The sequence below is a fragment of the Zea mays genome, chromosome 1 (genome assembly GCF_902167145.1).
Source record: "Zea mays cultivar B73 chromosome 1, Zm-B73-REFERENCE-NAM-5.0, whole genome shotgun sequence".
Taxonomy (NCBI): domain Eukaryota; kingdom Viridiplantae; phylum Streptophyta; class Magnoliopsida; order Poales; family Poaceae; genus Zea; species Zea mays.
In genome coordinates this window covers 81,657,275-81,679,859 of record NC_050096.1, presented here as the reverse complement: position 1 = coordinate 81,679,859, position 22,585 = coordinate 81,657,275, and the positions used below count along the sequence as shown (strand labels likewise).

Here is a 22,585-nt window from a genome sequence, read left to right as displayed (position 1 = left end):
TATCAAAATCTACTAAGTATAGCTGACCCTCTAACACACCCTTAAATGCTATTGAATCATCACTTCTTCTAAAGACAGTGACACCTATATCAGTAAAAAGACAGTTGTAGCCCATTTGACATAATTGGGAAACAGAAAGCAAGTTGTAATCTAATGAATCAACAAGAAAAACATTGGAAATGGAATGGTCAGGTGAAATAGCAATTTTACCCAAACCTTTGACCAACCCTTGATTTCCATCCCCGAATGTGATAGCTCGTTGGGGATCTTTGTTTTTCTCATATGAGGAGAACATCCTTTTCTCCCCGGTCATGTGGTTTGTGCACCCGCTGTCGAGTATCCAACTTGAGCCCCCGGATGCATAAACCTACAAAACAAGTTTAGTTCTTTGTTTTAGGTACCCAAACGGTTTTGGGTCCTTTAGCATTAGATACAAGAACTTTGGGTACCCAAACACAAGTCTTGGAGCCTTTGTGTTTGCCCCCAACAATTTTGGCAACTACCTTGCCAGATTTGCTAGTCAACACATAAGATGCATCAAAAGTTTTAAATGAAATGGCATGATCATTTGATGCATTAATAGTTTTCTTTCTAGGCAACTTGGCATGGGTTGGTTGCCTAGATCTAGATGTCTCACCCTTATACATAAAAGCATAATTAGGGCCAGAGTGAGACTTCCTAGAATGAATTTTCTTAATCTTATTCTCAGGATACCCGGCAGGGTACAAAATGTAACCCTCGTTATCCTGAGGCATGGGAGCCTTGCCCTTAACAAAGTTAGACAAGTTCTTAGGAGGGGCATTAATTTTGACATTGTTTCCCCTTTGAAAGCCAATGCCGTCCTTAATGCCCGGGCGTCTCCCATTATAGAGCATGCTTCTAGCAAATTTAAATTTTTCGTTTTCTAAGTCATGCTCTCTAATTTTAGTATTAAGTTGTGCTATGTGATCATTTTGTTTTTTAATTAAGGCAAGGTGATCATGGATAGCATCAACATTAATATCTCTACATCTAGTGCAAATGGACACATGCTCAATAGTAGATGTAGAGGGTTTGCAAGACTTTAATTCAATAACCTTAGCATGTAACAAATCATTCTTAGTTCTAAGGTCAGAAATAGTAGCATTGCAAACATCAAAATCCTTAGCTTTAGCAATTAATTTTTCATTCTCATTTCTAAGGCTAGTAAGAGAAGTGTTCAATTTTTCAATCCTAGCAAGCAAATCATCATCATTATTTCTAGGAATTGAAACATTGCAAATATGAGAATCAACCTTAGCTAACAAATTTGCATTCTCATTCCTAAGGTTGTCTATAGTCTCATGGCAAGTACTTAGCTCACTAGACAATTTTTCACATTTTTCCATTGCTAGAGCATAAGCATTTTTAACCTTAACATGTTTCTTGTTTTCCTTGATTAGGAAGTCCTCTTGGGAGTCCAAGAGATCATCCTTTTCATGGATAGCACTAATTAGCTCATTTAATTTTTCTTTTTGTTCCATGTTAAGGTTGGCAAAAAGAATACGCAAGTTATCCTCCTCATTTTTATCATCCTCATCACTAGATGTTTCATATTTAGTGGAGGACTTTGATTTTACCTTCTTTTTGCCGTCCTTGGCCATGAGGCACTTGTGGCCGACGTTGGGAAAGAGGAGGCCTTTGGTGACGGCGATGTTGGCGGCGTCCTCGTCGTCGGAGGAGTCGCTTGAGCTTTCGTCGGAGTCCCACTCCCGACAAACATGGGCATCGCCGCCCTTCTTCTTATAGTACTTCTTCCTTTCCTTCCTCTTGCCCTTCTTGTCGTTGTCCCTGTCACTATCACTTGATAATGGACATTTAGCAATAAAGTGACCGGGCTTACCACACTTGTAGCAAACCTTCTTGGAACGGGATTTGTAGTCCTTCCCCTTCCGTTGCTTGAGGATTTGCCGGAAGCTTTTGATGATTAGGGCCATCTCCTCGTTGTCGAGCTTGGAGGCGTCAATTGGTTGTCTGCTTGGTGTAGACTCCTCCTTCTTCTCCTCCGTTGCCTTGAAGGCCACGGGTTGCGCCTCGGATGTGGAAGGCTCATCAAGCTCGTTGATCTTCTTGGAGCCCTTAATCATGCATTCAAAACTAACAAAATTCCCGATGACTTCCTCGGGGGTCATTTGTGTATATCTAGGATTGCCACGAATTAATTGTACTTGAGTAGGGTTAAGGAAAATAAGGGCTCTCAGAATAACCTTAACCACTTCGTGGTCATCCCATTTTGTGCTCCCTAGGTTGCGCACTTGGTTCACCAAGGTCTTGAGCCGGTTGTACATGTCTTGTGGCTCCTCCCCTTGGCGAAGACGGAAGCGACCGAGCTCCCCCTCGATCGTTTCCCGCTTGGTGATCTTGGTGAGTTCATCACCCTCATGCGCCGTCTTGAGTAGGTCCCAAATCTCCTTGGCGTTCTTCAACCCTTGTACTTTGTTGTATTCCTCCTTGCTTAAAGAGGCAAGGAGAATGGTTTTGGCTTGAGAGTTGAAGTGCTCGATTTGGGCCACTTCGTCCGTGTCGTAGTCCTCATCCCCTACGGATGGTACCTGTACACCATACTCAACAATATCCCATAAACTTTTGTGGAGAGAGATTAGATGACATTGCATCAAATTACTCCACATAGCGTAATCTTCACCATTAAAAGTTGGTGGTTTGCCTAATGGGACGGAAAGGAAAGGTGTATGTTTAGGAACGCGAGGGTAACGTAGGGGGATCTTACTATACTTCTTACGCTCTTGGCGTTTAGAAGTGACGGACGCCGCGTCGGAGCCGGAGGTGGAGGTCGTTGAAGTGTCGGTCTCGTAGAAGACCACCTTCCTCATCCTTTTGTGCTTGTCCCCACTCCGATGCGGCTTGTGAGAAGATTTTTCCTTCTTCTCCTTATGGTGAGAAGAGGAAGATCTTTTCTCCTTCCGCTTGGAGGATTTCTTCTTCTTCTCTCTTCTCTTGGTGCGGGACTCTTCCGATGAAGATGAAGTGCTCCCTTGGCTTGTGGTGGGTTTGTCGTCGCCGGTCTCCATCTCCTTCTTGGCGTGATCTCCCGACATCACTTCGAGCGGTTAGGCTCTAATGAAGCACCGGGTTCTGATACCAATTGAAAGTCGCCTAGAGGGGGGGTGAATAGGGCGAAACTGAAATTTACAAAAATAATCACAACTACAAGCCGAGGTTAGCGTTAGTAATAATAAATGAGTCCGCGAGAGAGGGTGCAAAACAAATCGCAAGCGAATAAGTAAGTGAGACACACGGATTTGTTTTACCGAGGTTCGGTTCTCGCAAACCTACTCCCCGTTGAGGAGGCCACAAAGGCCGGGTCTCTTTCAACCCTTCCCTCTCTCAAACGATCCACGGATCGAGTGAGCTTTCTTTTCTCAATCACTTGGAACACAAAGTTCCTACAAGGATCACCACAAGATTGGTGTCTCTTGCCTCAATTACAAGTGAGTTTGATCGCAATGAAAGAATCAAGAAAGCACGATTAAAAAGCCAAGCAACAAGAGCGACAAATAACACACGGATCACTTTCTCTCTCAAGCTACTAATCACTAATGATCTCTTTTCTCAATTGTGAAACTTGGAGAGATGGAGGCTTTGAATGTGTCTTGGAATGGATTGCTAGCTCTTGTATTGAATGTTGAAGGTTGGAATGCTTGGATGAAGTGAATGGAGGTGGTTGGGGTTGTATTTATAGCCACCAACCACTTCCTAGCCGTTGGGCCATTCTGCCGAGCGCGGACGGTCCGCCCTCCTGGTGCGGACGGTCCGCCCCTGTAGATCAACGGCTGAAAATGCAACGGTCAGCAGTAACGGCTATATCAACGGCTATATTGCATTTAATGCGACGTCAGATGTCAGACAGAGCCAGTCGCGGACGGTCCGCCCGCCTGGCCCGGACGGTCCGCGAGGCCGCTAAAATTCATTTCTCCGAACCCGTCACCTTCGGGTTTTTCGGTTCCTTACCGACCGGACGGTCCGCGCGAGGGCTCGGACGGTCTTCGCTTTTCCTCCGGACAGTCCGTAGTGGAAACTTGTGTTTTTGCATTGGTTCTGTCCGAAGGGCATCCTTGTGTCGCGGACGGTCCGCCGCAAGGGCCCGGACGGTCCGCGCATGGCCTGTTTTTCCAAAAAGCTTCTCCTGTCCGGAATAATCTACGGTATTCCGGACAGTCGATCTGGTATAGTTATAGATGAACCTTTGGCACCTGTAGAACATATAATCTAGAGCAAACTAGTTAGTCCAATTGTTTGTGTTGGGCGATTCAACCACCAAAATTAATTAGGGACTAGGTGTAAGCCTAATTCCCTTTCACTCTCCCCCTCCCTCAGCCTCAAGGATTTTCATCACCAAGGCTGGGGAGGGGAGTGTGCCGAGTTGGGGTCGGCCCCTGCGTGGGCGGTGGCCCGCTCCTTCACTCAGTGATGGGGGGGAGGAGCGGTTGGCGTCCGCCACGGCAGCTTGAAGAGGCTCTTCTGCCGGCGAGATAGCCAAGGCCGGCCACGGACCGACCTTCAACTCTACGGCCTTCTGCCCGCCCTTGCCTCACAAGTTTTGGCATGGGCGGGGGCCTCCTGGCGGCAGCATCCGCCCTGAGGTCAGTGCTGCCGCTGTTCGGCCCCCCGGAGCAGAAGTCGTCGTCGTCGCCGCTGCTGGAGCAGGTGACGGCGCGCCGTTCGTCGGTCTTCTGTTGCTCCGCAGGCCCGCCCCCATGGAGTGGGGTTGTTCGTACCTGCGGAGGGGGAACCGGAGTTCCATTTGTAATGGCACCTTGAATGCCGGTGTCTTTGTTCATTATGGCTGTCGAGGCCTGAACATGTATGTAATTTTGGCACGGAGCCGTGTTTTTTCCTCATTTTCGAGCACTAAGTCTCGCCTGTTGATTATCTGAACCGCTTCACCAAGCATGAGTCGCCCCGTGTCAAGGTGACGAGTGAGGTATCCGTATCCCGGAGGCGTAGGAGTCCCTCGGCTCGATCGGCCTTGTTGTCTGAGGCTCCTCTAGCTTAGTTAAAGAGACCCCTTGGCCGCTCTTCGACGAGCCGAGGCCAGGGGTAGCGATATCAGCACGAACAGAGGCGGAGTTGGCTCGAAAATGAAAAACCTGGTTGGCCGGAGCCTAGCCGGGTTGTCCGTCAGCGGGACCGACGCCGGAGTTGATCAGCCGAGGCCTCGGACCGGGCTGGCGCCCTTGGAAGATGGTTGGCCGAGGCCCCTAGGGTAACCGGCCGAGCCGCCTGCTCGGGCCGAATTCCCGGAGAAGTCCCTGGACCGTGTCGCCGTCCGAGGCTGGGTCGGACCTCGCTGAAGGTGTCGTCGAAGCCGAGGGTGCTAGCCTCCTTCCAGCGTGAAGACCCGAGCCTGCAGGATCAGATTGTCTTGTAGCGTGTGCCTTCTGCGGCCGCTGAGGCCAGAAAACACACCCTCGCTGCGTTGTAAAGCTGTGTCTCCTTTCCTCTTATTTCGAGCATCTGGACTTTTTGTCGGTAACAGGGATGTTTGTGCGAGCGAGAGTTGCTTCTCGCGGAAGGTGATGAGTGAGGTATCCGTATCCCGGAGGCGTGGGAGTCCCTCGGCTCGGTCGGCCTTGCCGCTTACGCGTACTTTCACCCGTCCATGAGGCCCTGTCACCGATTCAGTCGAGAAGGCTTGAAGGACCGCTTCGGCAGAAGAGCTTCCGGACGTAAAGACTTGTTCGGTCCGCGGAATCACTTTATCCGAACGCGAGTTACTTATCGCAGAAGGTGATGAGTGAGGTATCCGTATCCCGGAGGCGTAGGAGTCCCTCGGCTCGGTCAGCCTTGGCTGCTTACGTGTACTCCGTCGTTTTCAGGATCCGCTTTTCGAAGTAGTCAAAAAGCACGAAAGATATTCTGCTAAAAGAGATCTTTTTTCGAGAAAATTTCGACGCAGAGGGGGTCTCCCCCCTTTTAGCCCCCGAGGGAGGGTCGGGCTTTGCCGAGGCGAGGCCGACCCTTCCTGGATGACTAAACTTTGCGTGGGTGCGAGGTATATGAACAACTTGAAAACATCTTAAGGGTAGAAGCGACGTAGCTGTTTGATGTTCCAAGCGTTGCCGTAGATCTCGCCTAGATTGTTGGCCAGCTTGTATGTTCCGGGCTTCAGAACTTTGGCGATGACGAATGGCCCCTCCCAGGGGGGCGTGAGCTTGTGCCTCCCTCGGGCGTCTTGCCGCAGCCGAAGCACCAGGTCGCCCACCTGGAGGTCTCGGGGCCGGACCCCTCGGGCGTGGTAGCGTCGCAGGGACTGCTGGTACCGCGCCGAGTGTAGTAAGGCCTTGTCCCGAGCCTCTTCCAGCTGGTCCAGCGATTCTTCTCGGCTAGCTTGGTTGCTTTGATCGTCGTAGGCCCTCGTCCTCGGGGAGCCGTATTCCAGGTCAGTGGGCAAGATGGCCTCGGCCCCGTAGACCAGGAAGAACGGCGTGAAACCCGTGGCTCGGCTTGGCGTTGTCCTCAGGCTCCAGATCACCGAGGGGAGTTCCTTCATCCATCGCTTGCCGAACTTGTTGAGGTCGTTGTAAATCCTGGGCTTGAGCCCTTGTAGAATCATGCCGTTGGCACGCTCTACTTGCCCATTCGACATGGGATGAGCCACGGCGGCCCAGTCCACCCGAATGTGGTGATCCTCGCAAAAATCCAGGAATTTTCTGCCGGTGAACTGGGTACCGTTGTCGGTGATGATGGAGTTTGGGATCCCGAAGCGATGGATGATGTTGGTGAAGAACGCCACCGCCTGCTCGGACCTGATGCTGTTCAGGGGTCGGACCTCGATCCACTTGGAGAATTTGTCGATGGCGACCAGCAGGTGCGTGTAGCCCCCGGGCGCCTTCTGCAAGGGACCGATGAGGTCCAGACCCCATACAGCAAAGGGCCAGGTGATGGGTATCATCTGTAGAGCCTGAGCGGGCAGGTGGGTCTGCTTCGCATAGAATTGGCACCCTTCGCAGGTGCGAACAATTCTAGTGGCGTCAGCCACCGCCGTTGGCCAGTAGAAGCCTTGCCAGAAAGCATTCCCGACAAGAGCTCGAGGCGCTGCATGATGGCCGCAAGCCCCCGAGTGTATTTCTTGCAGGAGTTCCTGACCTTCGGCGATGGAGATGCATCGCTGGAGGATGCCCGAGGGGCTGCGGTGGTAGAGCTCCTCCTCATCGCCCAGCAAGACGAACGACTTGGCGCGTCGCGCTACCCGCCGAGCCTCGGCTTGGTCGAGGGGTAGCTCTCCTTGGTGGAGATATTGCAGGTACGGGGTCTGCCAATTTCGATCAGGCGTGGCCCCGCTCTGCCCCTCCTCGACGTGCAGTGCCTCGCCCTCGGGGGCCGAGGGTGCCTCGGGCCGAGCCGAGGGCGCCTCGGGCTGTGCCGAGGGTGCCTCGGGCTGTGCCGAGGGTGCCTCGGGCTGGACCGAGGGTGCCTCAGGCTCGGGCGTGTCGTTGATCTTGACGGAGGGTTGATGCAGATCCCGGGAGAAGACGTCCGGGGGAACCGTTGTTCGCCCCGAGGCTATTTTAGCCAGCTCGTCCGCAGTCTCGTTGTAGCGCCGAGCGATGTGGTTGAGCTCGAGCCCGTAGAACTTGTCTTCCAGGCGCCGAACCTCATCGCAGTAGGCCTCCATCTTCGGGTCGCGGCAGTGGGAGTTCTTCATGACTTGGTCGATGACGAGCTGCGAGTCACCGCGGGCGTCGAGGCGTCTGACCCCTAGCTCGATGGCGATCCGCAACCCGTTGACCAGTGCCTCGTACTCAGCCACATTGTTGGACGCCGGGAAATGGAGGCGTAGCACGTAGCGTAGGTGTTTCCCGAGGGGCGAGATGAAGAGCAGGCCCGCGCCGGCTCCCGTCTTCATCAGCGACCCGTCGAAAAACATGGTCCAGAGCTCCGGTTGGATCGGAGCCGTCGGCAGCTGGGTGTCGACCCATTCGGCTACGAAGTCCGCCAACACCTGGGACTTGATGGCCTTCCGAGGGGCGAACGAGATTGTTTCGCCCATGATTTCCACCGCCCACTTTGCGATCCTGCCCGAGGCCTCTCGGCACTGGATGATCTCCCCTAGGAGGAAGGATGACACCACAGTTACCGGATGAGACTCGAAGTAATGCCGCAACTTTCGCCTCGTCAGGATCACTGCATACAGCAGCTTCTGAACTTGTGGGTAGCGGATCTTGGTCTCGGACAGTACCTCGCTGACGAAGTAGACTGGCCTCTGAACGGGCAATGCATGCCCTTCTTCTTGCCTCTCGACCACAATCGCGGCGCTAACCACCTAAGTGGTCGCGGCGACGTAGACCAAGAGGGCTTCTCCATCAGCTGGGGGCACCAAGATAGGCGCCTTCGTAAGGAGCGCCTTCAGGTTCCTGAGAGCTTCCTCGGCCTCAGGGGTCCAAGCGAAACACTCGGCCTTCCTTAAGAGGCGGTACAGAGGCAGACCTCTTTCGCCGAGGCGTGAGATGAAGCGGCTCAGGGCCGCGAGACATCCCATGACCCTCTGTACGCCTTTTAAGTCCTTGATGGGCCCCATGCTGGTGATAGCTGCGATCTTCTCCGGGTTGGCTTCGATGCCTCGCTCGGAGACGATGAACCCCAAGAGCATGCCCCGGGGCACCCCGAAGACACACTTCTCGGGATTGAGCTTGACGCCTTTCGCTTTGAGACATCGGAATGTCACTTCAAGGTCGGAGAGGAGGTCGGAAGCCTTCCTTGTCTTGACTACGATGTCATCGACGTAGGCCTCGACCGTGCGACCGATGTGTTCGCCGAACACATGGTTCATGCACCGCTGGTACGTCGCGCCCGCATTCCTCAAACCGAACGACATGGTGACGTAGCAGTACATGCCGTAGGGCGTGATGAAAGAAGTCGCGAGCTGGTCGGACTCTTTCATCCGGATTTGGTGATACCCTGAGTAGGCATCGAGGAAGGACAGGGTTTCACACCCAGCAGTGGAATCCATGATTTGATCGATGCGAGGTAGAGGGTAGGGAACCTTCGGACATGCTTTGTTGAGACCAGTGTAGTCTACACACATCCGCCATTTCCCCCTTTCTTCCTCACAAGCACAGGGTTGGCAAGCCATTCGGGATGGAATACCTCTTTGATGAACCCTGCTGCCATTAGCTTGTGGATCTCCTCGCCTATCACTCTGCGCTTCTCCTCGTCGAATCGGCGCAGAGGCTGCCTGACGGGTCGGGCTCCGGCCCGAATATCCAGCGAGTGCTCGGCGACATCCCTCGGTATGCCGGGCATGTCCGAGGGACTCCACGCAAAAGACGTCGGCGTTTGCGCGGAGTAAGTCGACGAGCACTGCTTCCTATTTGGGGTCGAGCCCGGAACCGATCCGGATCTGCTTGGAGGTGTCGCCACTGGGGTCGAGAGGGACGGCCTTAACCGTCTCCGCTGGCTCGAAGTTGCCGGCATGATGCTTCACGTCTGGCACCTCTTTGGAGAGGTTCTCCAGGTCGGCGATGAGGGCCTCGGACTCGGCGAGGGCCTCGGCGTACTCCACGCACTCCACGTCGCATTCGAACGCGTGTTTGTACGTGGGGCCGACGGTGATGACCCCGTTGGGGCCCGACATCTTGAGCTTCAGGTAGGTGTAGTTGGGGACGGCCATGAACTTCGCGTAGCATGGCCTCCCCAGTACCGCGTGGTAGGTTCCTCGGAACCCGACCACCTCGAACGTCAAAGTCTCCCTTCGGAAGTTGGAGGGCGTTTCGAAGCAGACGGGGAGGTCGAGTCGTCCGAGGGGTTGGACGCGCTTCCAAGGGATGATCCCGTGGAAGGGCGCAGCGCCTGCTCGGACGGAGGACAGATCGACGCGCAGGAGCCTGAGGGTCTCGGCGTAGATGATGTTGAGGCAGCTGCCCCTGTCCATCAGGACCTTGGTGAGCCTGACGTCGCCAATGATGGGGTCGACGACGAGCGGGTATTTCCCCGGGCTCGGCACGCGGTCGGGGTGGTCAGCTTGGTCGAAGGTGATGGGCTTGTCGGACCAGTCTAGGTAGACTGGCGCCGCCACCTTCACCGAGCAGACCTCCCGGCGCTCTTGCTTGCGATGCCGAGCCGAGGCATTCGCCGCATGCCCACCGTAGATCATGAAGCAGTCGCGGACCTCGGGGAACTCTCCTGCTTGGTGATCTTCCTTTTTGTCGTCGTCGCGGGCCCTGCCACCCTCTGCGGGCGGCCCGGCCCTGTGGAAGTGGTGCCGAAGCATGACGCACTCCTCGAGGGTGTGCTTGACGGGCCCTTGATGATAGGGGCACGTCTCCTTGAGCATCTTGTCGAAGAGGTTAGCACCTCCGGGGTGCTTCCGAGGGTTCTTGTACTCGGCGGCGGCGACAAGGTCCGCGTCGGCGGCGTCGCGTTTCGATTGCGACTTCTTCTTGCCTTTTTTCTTGGTGCCGCGCGGAGTAGACGCCTCGGGTGCCTCTTTCGATGGGCGGCCCTGGGGCTGCTTGTCCTTTCGGAAGATAGCCTCGACCGCCTCCTGGCCAGAGGCGAACTTGGTGGCGATGTCCATCAGCTCGCTCGCCCTGGTGGGGGTCTTGCGACCCAACTTACTCACCAGGTCACGGCAGGTGGTGCCGGCAAGGAACGCGCCGATGACATCTGAGTCGGTGATGTTGGGCAGCTCGGTGCGCTGCTTCGAGAATCGCCGGATGTAGTCCCGGAGTGACTCTCCCGGCTGTTGTCGGCAGCTTCGGAGGTCCCAGGAATTCCCGGGGCGCACGTACGTGCCCTGGAAATTGCCGGCGAAGGCTTGGACCAAGTCATCCCAGTTGGAGATCTGCCCCGGAGGCAGGTGCTCCAACCAGGCGCGAGCAGTGTCGGAGAGGAACAGGGGGAGGTTGCGGATGATGAGGTTGTCGTCGTCCGTTCCACCCAGTTGGCAGGCCAGGCGGTAGTCTGCGAGCCACAGTTCCGGTCTCGTTTCCCCCGAGTACTTTGTGATAGTAGTCGGGGGTCGGAACCGGGTCGGGAACGGCGCCCGTCGGATGGCCCGACTGAAGGCCTGCGGACCGGGTGGTTCGGGCGAGGGACTCCGATCCTCCCCGCTGTCATAGCGTCCCCCACGCCCGGGGTGGTAGCCTCGGCGCACCCTCTCGTCGAGGTGGGCCCGACGGTCGCGACGATGGTGCTCGTTGCCGAGGTGGCCCGGGGCCGCAGGCGCGGTGTTGCGCGTGCGCCCGGTGTAGACCGAGGCTTCCCGCATGAATCGGGAAGTCGCGGCATGAGGTTCCGAGGGGTATCCCTGCCTTCGGGAGGCAGAGCTCTCGGCCCGTCGGACCGCAGCGCCTTCCAGGAGATTCTTGAGCTCTCCCTGGATTCGCCGACCCTCGGTGGTTGATGGCTCCGGCATCGAGCGGAGGAGCATCGTTGCGGCTGCCAGGTTCTGATCGACCCCGCTGGAGGCGGGTGGCGGCCTGACCCTGACGTCGTTGGCGACGCGGTGCTGGAGACCTTGGGGCAGGTGACGTATTTCTTTGACCGGGGGTTGGCCCGCCCATACCTGCCCGACGTCCCGGCGGATCGTCTCAAGCGCTCCTGCTCCCTCGTCGAGCCTGGCCTACGCCCCGCGGACTTGCTCGAGCTGTGGGTCGTGACCCCCCGCCGGAACGAGGACCACAGCTAGCTCCCGCGGGATGTCGGCGCGAGGCACCGGCCTAGGAAAATCACCGTCCTCCGGCATGCCGAGATGGTTGCCTTCGGAGGGATCCCCTAGCTCGACGTGGAAACATTCGCGGCTTGGGCCGCAGTCCTCGCCGTCAAGGCTGCGGCTACCGTCGGAACAGTCGGAGAGGCAGTAGTCACATGCGGTCATAAAGTCCCGCATGGCACTGGGGTTGCCAAATCCAGAGAAATCCCAACAGATGCTGGGATCGTCATCTTCCTCGGACCCAGAGGGCCCGTAGGTCGAGACGTCCGTCAACCGGTCCCAAGGCGACCGCATACGAAACCCCAGAGGGGTTGCACTCGCCTCAACGAGAGCGCCCGCCAAAGCAAGGTCGCTAGGCGGGTTGAGGCCGAGTCGAAATGACGTAAGATGGGAATCAGTCGGTACCTTTTGGTCGACGAGGAGCGACATAGTCTCGTCGGGGACTGGTTGCACCGTCGTCTCAGGTACGAGGGCGACGTCCTGCAAGCTTTCCGCGAGCGCGCTGGCGTCGTCCTCTTGCTCAGGATTGGTGTGTCGCGGGGGGACGGCGCTTGCCTTCGTCTCGAACGCGAGGTCGACGCCCGGCGTGCCTTCCGTTGGGGCGCTGGGGACGTCGATTCGCTCGACAGCCGACGAAGCGCGGCCTCCCGCTTGGCCTAGGTTGCCCCGCCTCCTCCTCCGTTGGCGCGGGAGAGGACGGGGCGAGCTCGAATGTTCTTCTTCCACCACGCGGGGAAGATGTCGTCGATTCCGCCGCCGGCGGGCGGGTTGTCGGCCGCCATTATCGTTGTCGCGCGGCGGTAGAAGGAGTATCATGTCGTAGCTGCCGTCGAAGGACATGAACTCAAGACTCCCGAAACGGAGCACCGTCCCGGGTCGGAGAGGTTGCTGGAGACTGCCCATCTGGAGCTTGACGGGAAGCTGTTCGTCAGCACGCAGCAGGCCCCTACCTGGCGCGCCAACTGTCGGCGTTTCGAGACCGGGGGGTCCCTGAGCCGACGAGTGAGTGTGCCGCGTGCCCCAGCCCAGATGGGTCGAGCGCGTGGGCGAGCGTGAAGGGGGGAAAGCGAGGTGGCCGGAGACGGGCGTGAGAGAGGTGGAAATCCCGCGGCCTTCGTGTTCGTCCCGCGCCCAGGTCGGGTGCGCTTGCAGTAGGGGGTTACAAGCGTCCACGCGGGTGAGGGAAGCGAGCGGCCCCAAGAGAGCGCCTGTCCCGCCCTCGTCCCCGCGCGGCCAACCTTCTCTAAGAAGGCCCTGGTCCTTCCTTTTATAGGCGTAAGGAGAGGATCCAGGTGTACAATGGGGATGTAGCAGAGTGCTACGTGTCTAGCGGAGGGAGAGCTAGCGCCCTAAGTACATGCCAATGTGGTAGCCGGAGAGATCTTGGCACCCTGCTGGTGTGATGTCGTGGCTGTCGGAGGAGCAATGGAGCCTGGCGGAGAGACAGCTGTCGGAGCGGTTGAGTCCTTGCTGACGTCCCCCTGCTTCCGTAAGGGAGCTGAGAGCCGCCGTCGTCACAGGGCTAGCGGGGCGCCATCATTGCCTATCTGGCGGAGCTAGCCAGATGGGACACCGGTCTTGTTCTCTGCGGCCCGAGTCGGCTCGGGGTAGGGTGATGATGGCGCTTCCTGTTGACGTGGCGGGCCTGTGCCCTAGGTCGGGCGACGTGGGGGCTCCTCCGAAGCCGAGGTCGAGTCTGTCTTCCATGGCCGAGGCCGAGCCCGAGCCTCCGGGTCGGGCGAGGCGGAGGTTGTTCGGCAGAGGCCAGGGCAGAGTCCGAGCCCTGAGGTCGGGCGAAGCGGAGTTCGTCGTCTTCTGGGGCTGAGCCCGAGTCCGAGCCCTGGGTCGGGCGGAGCGGAGTTCGCCGTCTTCCGGGGCCTAGCCCGAGTCCGAGCCCTGGGTCGGGCGGAGCGGAGTTCGCCGTCTTCCGGGGCTTAGCCCGAGTCCGAGCCCTGGGTCGGGCGGAGCGGAGTTCGCCGTCTTCCGGGGCCTAGCCCGAGTCCGAGCCCTGGGTCGGGCGGAGCGGAGTTCGCCGTCTTCCGGGGCTTAGCCCGAGTCCGAGCCCTGGGTCGGGCGGGGCGGAGTTTCCTATGGCGCCTTTGGCAAGGCCTGACTGCCTGTCAGTCTCACTCTGTCAAGTGGCACTGCAGTCGGAGTGGCGCAGGCGGCGCTGTCCTTCTGTCAGACCGGTCAGTGGAGCGGCGAAGTGACGGCGGTCACTTCGGCTCTGCCGGGGGGCGCGCGTCAGGATAAAGGTGTCAGGCCACCTTTGCGTTAAATGCTCCTGCGACTCGGTCGGTCGGTGCGGCGATTTAGTCAGGGTCGCTTCTCAGCGAAGGCAAGGCCTCGGGCGAGCCGGAGAAGTGTCCGCCGTTAAAGGGGGGCCTCGGGCGAGACGAAAATCCCTCGGGGTCGGCTGCCCTTGTCCGAGGCTAGGCTCGGGCGAGGCGTGATCGAGTCGCTCGTATGGACTAATCCCTGACTTAATCGCACCCATCAGGCCTCTGCAGCTTTATGCTGATGGGGGTTACCAGCTGAGAATTAGGCGTCTTGAGGGTACCCCTAATTATGGTCCCCAACAATACTTATGTGAGAGCTTGATACGTTTGAGACTTATGTTTGTGTTTGATACTTGTGTTGAACACTTATGTTTGTGATGGATATTTATGTTTGTGGTGACGGTTTTATGTTTGTGTTGGCTATTTATGTTTGTGATGATATCTATGATGTATATATGTGATATATATGTGATATCTTTTTTTGTGTGGATGGAATACAAAAAACAAATAAAAAAGATACATACTAGTCACTTTGCCGAGTGTAACACTCGGCAAAGAGGTGCTTTGGCGAGTGTCAGGGTCATAACACTCGGCAAAGAGCAAAGACCTGGGCACCGGTTTAGGGACTTTGCCGAGTGTTATGTCGCTGGCACTCGGCAAAGAGGCACGCTTTGCCGAGTGCCGCACAGAGCACTCGGCAAAGAACCTGACATAGGGACCCTCCCTGGCGGGCTCTTTGCCGACTGTCCCAGGGGCACTCGACAAAGGTTGAATCTTTGCCGAATGCTACTCGGCAGGCACTCGGCAAAGTTAACTCCTTTGCCGAGTGTCATCTTTGACACTCGGCAAAGAAGCCGTCTCCGTCACCCCGTCACCGTAACAGTTGCTTTTCTTTGCCGAGTGCCCCCTGGCACTTGGCAAACCTCTTTGTCGAGTGCCCGAGAAAAAGTACTCGGCAAAGAAGGCTTTGCCGATGCACTGTTTGCCGAGCCTTCTTTGCCGAGTGTTTTTACGGCTTTGCCGAGTGCTTCGGGCACTCGGCAAAGCTCCCGTTTCCGGTAGTAATTCTCGCGATTAGTATTCAAAGACTAATTGAATTTGCATCTAAAATACAAATTCGATTATGAGTACGTAGTCGCAAAGCATAATTTTGTATTGGATTAAGTATTTCGATTGAATAAATATGAGTAAAGGATCTATGGATGAAGATAAAAAAGGTTATTTCCAATCGTAACTAAATCTTCTTCAAGTTAACTATTATATTACTACTATATCGCTATATATTTTATTCATCGCCATATTACAATAAAAAAAACTAGCCTAAAGGGCTCATGATGTGTTATGCTTAAATTGCTCGATGATGTATTATGCTTTAACTAGCAAAGTGCTTGTAAGCTCCAATGGTTTCTGTTTATACTTGATGATTGATTACAAGAAAATATAATATAAGAGGTTATTTGTAAAAGCGACGATGATAGAACGATAGAACTAAAAAAACTAGTGTTTAATATATAGTAGAGGTAGTGATTAGCCCGAGGTTCAAAACACCATATACAACGGCAACTATAGCTACAGTATATACGTAGGAAACTCGTTATACGTGCGTATTCGTGTCGTGTCTGCATGCATTCCATGATTCATGCTACGTAACGTGCGTACAAGTGCATCGCAGAGCGTATACATGTTGGCCTACCGGCTACCACCAACACATCCCTCTGTCCACATCAGGTGTGTGATCGCCCACCACATGTACGCTCTCCAATGGGACGGCACGTGGCGCGCGTCCTCATCTTACATTACAGTATTACACCACCTGCCCCTGCCACTACTCGAAGTCGAAGCAGTAGTGTGATTCGCCAGCTAGCGCATCAGGAGTGATCCCACAGGCTGACACCTTCCTCGTCGCCGTCCAGCGCCGCCGCCGCAGGGGCAGGGCCCAGCACGGGCGGGGTCATCATCAACCCCTCCGCCATGCTCAGCATGAGCCGCGGCATCTCGAACAGGTCGTCCTCGTCCACGACGCCCTCCATAGAGCCCGCGCCGCCGCCGCCGTGGCACCTCTCGTACTCGTCGGCCCCGCTACTGTGACTGTGACCACGCACCTCGCGCCGGTCGCTCCTTCCGTGGAAGTGCCGGCTGTCGCCCAAGCCCACCGCGGCCGCGGCCGCTGCCGCCGCAGCCGCGGCCCGGACGTGTTCCGCGGACGCGGACGCGGGCGGCGGCCGCGCCGTCGCCGCGTCGGGGAAGTTGAGCGCCGCGCCGGCGCCCCGCAGCGCTAATGCGGCGGCGTCGTAGGCCGCGGCGGCCATCTCGGGCGTGGGGTACGTGCCGAGCCAGATCCTGCTGGGCTTGCGCAGCTCGCGGATCTCCGACACCCACTTGCCCGCCCGCAGCCGCACCCCTCGGTACACCGGGTGCCGCGTCTCCGCCCTCGCGCGCCGCCCGCCGCACGTCGTCGTCGTCGGCACGGTCCTCCGCTCCTGCTGCCTCTGCTCCATATATCGACCAGCACGTCGTCGTCGTCCCGATATGGATATGGAATTATGGATATGAATATGATCGATGCGCGCGCACTACATTGCATCAACCACACGCGCGGACGCGGCTAGAGCAACAGTACAACCACCGTACCGCTAGCTAGTACCATGTGAAAGACGGCAGAATCGAAGTAACAGCAGATTGTTGGCAGCGATGAGCGGCCGGATGATAAAACCCTACTAGCCAGAAGAAGAAGACGACGACGACAACGACGACGACGACTACGAGCCAAGTGTTATGTTGATTGGAGGATCTGAGGAAGGGAGGATTTAAAAACCCGAGGATTAGTAGCCGGGTGGAGAGTTGGTGAAAACATTCTCCAGACGATCGAACACGACGTGACGAGACGAGACGCGTTTCCTGCTCGCTCTCAACGCTCGCCTAGCTAGAGATTAGCTGTGAAGCACATGTGAGCCGCCCAGCCCAGGGCGCGCAACGACGCAAAAAAAAAGGAGTGGGGGCCTTCGCGGCAACCAGCAGGGGTGGCGCGATCTTGAGGCTCTTGCAAAGCCGCTTTTGGCTAGTGCGCGACGAGGTAAGCTGCGTACGACTCGTCCAGGTGGCCTCTCGTCGTCGTCCTGAGCTTCGCGGCTGACTCGACAGGTGCAGAGAGGGACAAGTGAAATGTCTGCTAGCTAGCTGGGGGTTTGACCCCTTCAATTCAAGGACAGTATAATCAGGGCTTCATTAACGTAAAGCGGGTAGATGATGATGATATGATTCGTTTGTCTTTTTCCTGTCACCTACCACCATATCCAGTGGTACCGGTACGTACTAGATTACGCGCGCGCGGGCGGTGCGTGCATGGCCAGATATTTCTGCGTGTACGATCGAATTGGTCACAAAAATCTGCAGGCCTGTGTAGTAGCTCTCCCTCCCTCCATACCAAGAGGTCGTCGTTGATGCCGCTTGAGCTGGACAGCACGTCTATCGATTTCACCTAGCTCTTCCGATCCAAACGCGGTAGCAGCCCAACGGTCACGTTTAAAGGCCCGAGAGTTCACTGTGACGTGACCAAACTACTCTGCGTGTTAATGCCTGTAATGAGAAAAAAAAACAAGATTACAATAGTTGTAAAATATATAGATTATATTCTATAATAATAGGAGAACTAGAAGAAATCGTAGTCCTTTTGTTACATGGGTTCTTACCCACCTCTCTCTAACCTTAGGTTATGGCTATAAGCTAGCAGATCGTGTATGGCCGTGTAAAACATTGTTTTTGTATTATAGATTTATATTATTCACAAAACGGAGTTTTGAAATAGGAGATGTAGATAAATAAGCTGTCGGATATAGAACAAAACTATATATACACGGGTGAGGATTTGAGTTTTTTTGGGGATGCAAATCGGAATGAGGGGTGTTGTTAGAAGATATTTTACATTATTTACATGATGATTAGCTAAGAAAATAAAGTTTTAGTTTTCATATTTAACAATTTACAGACTAAAATTGAACAAAATGGAGGGACTAAAAATTAGTTACTAGAAACCAAACACCCTCTTCTTCTATAGAATTTGCGGAGGATTAGCTCCCCTTATATACATGGGAGTTTTATATTGTAATCATCAATATTCATATAATAATAAAGAATAATCTTCCTACATATTGTGTCTATTTGTTCTTTTACTTTCATATACTATGTTTTATAATAAAACACGGAGAGAGAAAGATCATAACCATTTAATTTAGGTCTTATTTAGTTTGAAGTGGATTAAATTCTTTTTATTTAAAATTAAATAGAAAGATATTTAATTTCTTTCTATCCTCTCTGCTCCCTGTGCAATCGAATAAGGACTTATCGTGGGAGAGAAGTATATCTAAATTCAGCAGCTTCGCTGCAAGTACAGACATATCGGTGCATACGTTTTATCGGTGAACAATCTCTTCACGAATAGCCGGACAACACGCACGGCTCCATCTAGGCCATGGTTCCCACCCAAGTGGGGTGTGTGCATCGTTGTGGATCGTTGGGACCCAAACATTTTTCGAGAGATGATCGAGTGCCCACAGGCCCACAATGCGATGCAGTCCATATCTTAGCATTAGCATGGAGTAAAGTTTAATCCAAGAGCGCATATTTCTGTTCTGCCCTGCATTATTATTGCCTTCCTTTGATCTTATCCACCAGATACTATTGTCACCACGGAAAAAGGGAGATTCTTCTTTCTTTCTGCTTGCTCCTTTCAATTTTGTGGCAGCCCTCACGCGCGCCGGTTCTGCAAGCTTCGTGAAGCTGACCAAGTCTAAAGAATGAACGCTATCAGTGGTGCTGGTGCAGCGACGAGAACACAGCTGTATCCAAAATACCTACCTAAACTATATACCTCATTCACTAAAAGGTTGTGATGCTTTGGTTTCGACTGTTTGTTTATTTTTATGTGCTGTGAGAGGCTGAATGTTTCTGAAACATATTAGTAGTTTCAACCTAAACCCTTTAATCTATTCGTCATTGACTATCTAACCCGGCCTCATCTATAAAACCAAAGAATATATATGCTCCTACTCCTGCCCCTACCTTTCTTCGAGAAGAAATGGGCGGCAGCGGGTTCGTGAGGGAGAGGAGGCGACGACGGTTTCACAAGAGTGGAGGCGAGAAAACCCTTTCTGGCCTTCGGAGACCAAGGCGAAAGTGCCGTCCTCCCCTGCGGATTGGGCTGAGGAGCGTGGGCCACCAAATGAATTTTTTTGACCTAGGGTAATTTGGCCCGTGGTTTTCGGGGCCAGAGAATGGGTTTGGATCCTTCCGGGATCTTGGCTACCAAGGAGGCCTAACATGGATACTTTAGATTTTTTCTAGGCACAATGAACCTATCGCTTCTATGTAATTAAGATGATCATATCGATTATCGAAGTAGATACAAGAGCATCTACTAAAAATAAGATCAAAAGTAATGAGTCTAATAAAATCTATACACTTTCAAGCTTGGTAGCATAACATAGATTATGACTTTAGAAAAAAAAATGAACAAATTTCATAACATTTTGAGTTAAAATAAATTTTCTATGAATTTCCAAGACTAAATTAGGTTTTATAATTTTTAATTGCATTAACTTTCCATATAAAATATATTTAAATAAGTTTTGAACTTTTTTTCAAAAATATTGGTAGTTCCATTTACCTCCTTACAATTTTAACATAGTTTGATTTTATCTCCTCTGATATAGCGTCGTATCAGTAATTACATGGATGCAAAAATGAACGGTTCTTAAAAGTTGAGAAGAGTAAAAGAACTGGTTTCGTAGATATAGAAAAAAATCGGGTGACTGCGATACTCGAGTGCTAAACTGAAATACTGAATGGCTAGAGTTATTGTAGACAAGGTAGAGCATTCTAGGCCTAAATTGAAAGGGCTCGGCCAAAACTGAAGTTTCGATTACCGAGAGATATAGTACACTAGCAGGCCCACGTCGGACATGTCCTGAATGGTCTTGGGCTCCTCATTACAAGATACAAGTCACGTATCATGGCCCATAAAAGACTTGTCTGGAAATTTGAGCCTAGTTCCTAACAAAACTAGAAATCATAAAACATATATACGTCTAATGTAGTTTGACTCATGGTTTTAAATAGCGGGCTACGAGGTTTAGCGGGGTGCTTCTCAAAAGTGCAAATAACGGGCTATATCGGGATATAATGTGCTATAGCGGGCTAAATGAGGGTATTTGCCTCTGTCTCATCAATGTGCTATCTTCGACATGGTTAACAAGCCTTTAGTACATGTTTAATACACTAACAGATACTAATGTGCAGACATATCTATAATACCGGATCTAGCAAATACCGGTACTAAAGTACAACCCTTTAAGACTGGTTTGGAAACACCAAGCGATGCTTAAGATCTTCAAGTTGGTGCTGTAAATAGAGACACCTTTAGTACCGGCTAAAGCAAAGAACCGGTATTAAAATAATTTTTCCCATTCCTGTCGAGAAGTTTAGGGTTCAAGCACAAAACGTTTAGTTCCCACCCAAACGTACTAAAGTTTCCTGCTACAAATTTGGCCTTCCCCCTAAGGGTTTGTTCGGTTAGCTCTCAATCCATGTGGATTGAGCGGGATTGGATGAGTTTGAATCCCAAACAAGTCAAACTTCTTCACAATTTTTTCCAATCCCATCCAATCCATGTGTATTGGGAATAACCGAACAAGCCCTAATATTTTTTCATTTGTGAGCACCACCGATGAGTTTGAGTTTGAAGACATAGCATGCAACAAGGATCCATATCCCCCAGTGAGCACATCATAAACTATCATGCATTATTCTTATATATCATCGCTATAGAGTTTGCATTCTTTACACACTCATGTTTATACAAGTTTTTCCATTTTGTTTGTTGTCTATAATGCTTACATCATATAATTTAATAACAAATACATCAATTATTTTTAGCTCAACATTAAACTCTATTTTTTGTTTTATATGTTTTTATGAGAATTGTGCTAACATTGATCTTCATGAAATGAAGAAGAACTTGAATCATGAACTAGCCCTTAGATAGAAAATAAAAAATACGTCCAACTACCAACTAGCTCTTGGTTGAACTTTTTTTTATTTCCTGCGCTAAGGGCTAGTTGGCGACTAAGAGCATCTTTATTCCTTGACAGAGACGAAGAAGGAACTAGCTGAAAAAGGAGGTAGGGTCGAAGAAATAATGAAGACAAAAAATGAATGGAGAGAAAAAATGAACTGAGACAAAAAAAGTTTCTTGGCTATTTGTATTGAAAAATATGTACTAATCCTTTTGGTTTTGATAAAGTGTCTTGACTTTAAGAAGGAAAAAAGGAACTCTCGGAACATTTAGACTTGTCCTATTGGAAAGAACTTTCTTGTATATTTACATGTGCACATATTTGTTGGGGGCCTTCGGCTTCCGAAGGTCCTCAAAAACACGATTTAACAATGCCTCTGGAGTATAATGTGTGGACAGGGATCTTCGAACAAGAACCCACGGTATGAAGAAGCATGGAAACAATACGAAGGATGGAACAGAGCCGAAGCAGTGCGCAAGGGAGCTTCGGCATGGTGGCAAAAAGGAGGAAACTGACTTAAAAAGGAAAAGACTATCTAGACCCAGATAAATTACTATAGAGTTATTGTCAAAAGCAAAGGGTCTGGTTGTAATTTTGCATGGGCTACGACCCGTGCCTATAAATAGGTGAACAGTATTCCCGTACTGTTCACGCTGACTTGGCATTCGCTTTTGCATCACGCTTGTACCCTTACTTTCCCTCGAGCCGAAGGTACATTTATAATTTGTTATTGTTGATATACTAACGCAAATAAAAATAAGTTAATAATAATGTTTAAAGGGTTTATGTTATTTTTCATATCTTGCATATGAATCCCTCTTCATCATTTATTGTTCTTATGAAGGTCTGTCCTTCATAACCTTCGTCCGGAACTCATTATATCCGAAAGGAGATAATGCTTCGAAGGACGAAGGACCTTAACATTTAACACTTTTTATGTTACCTTGTTCTTAACTCTTAGCATTTGAGAACAAGTCCCCAACATTGGCGCCCACCTCCGGTGAACTCACTTCCACTTTTTGAGTTTCGAACACCTTCGGCAAGCATAGACCTTCGTCATGCCGCCAAAGAAAGCTTCAGCAACAGGGGCTGCCGCTCTGCAGCCGCTGGATCCCAACCAGGAGACCCTTTCTCTTCGGGAGGCCCGAAGCCAGAAGAGGAAGGCCACCAGTCCAACGCCTCAGGAGGACGACTTGGATCAAGAGATCAGAAATATGGAGATGCTCCATCAGCAGGTGCAAAGGAAGAAGGAAAAGATGGCTAGGCTAGCCGACCTGCAAAGGCAGATAGACGAAGCCTCTGAAGAAGTTCGCCATCTTGCTCAAGATGAGCAGAACCGAAGGCCTCAGCACAGAGAGCTTCATCAAGAGGGCTTTTTCAACGAGGATGACTGGTATGAGGATTTCCATCATCGAAATTTTGCTTTTGATGATGCTTCTCCTCTGTCAGCAGAACTGCAGGCTACACCTTGGCCTCCGTCCTACAAGACACCTCAACTCCCCATGTACGACGGACACTCAGATCCGAAGCAGTTTCTGATGAGC

The 22,585-nt window shown here is 52.4% G+C and overlaps 1 protein-coding gene across 1 annotated transcript; it reads right to left on the bottom strand.

Annotated features, from left to right (window-relative positions):
• Positions 1 to 15,456: 15,456 nt before the first annotated feature.
• LOC103637216 (ethylene-responsive transcription factor ERF027) lies at positions 15,457 to 16,912 on the bottom strand. Its single transcript, XM_008659461.3, has one exon. The coding sequence runs from the start codon at positions 16,467 to 16,469 to the stop codon at positions 15,840 to 15,842; it is 630 nt and encodes a 209-aa protein (XP_008657683.1). The 5' UTR covers positions 16,470 to 16,912; the 3' UTR covers positions 15,457 to 15,839.
• Between the last annotated feature and the right edge of the window lie 5,673 nt (positions 16,913 to 22,585).

Bases quoted from the DNA above. Each gene is read 5' to 3' on its own strand.
- LOC103637216 (XM_008659461.3), bottom strand. From the start codon at position 16,469: ATGGAGCAGAGGCAGCAGGAGCGGAGGACCGTGCCGACGACGACGACG.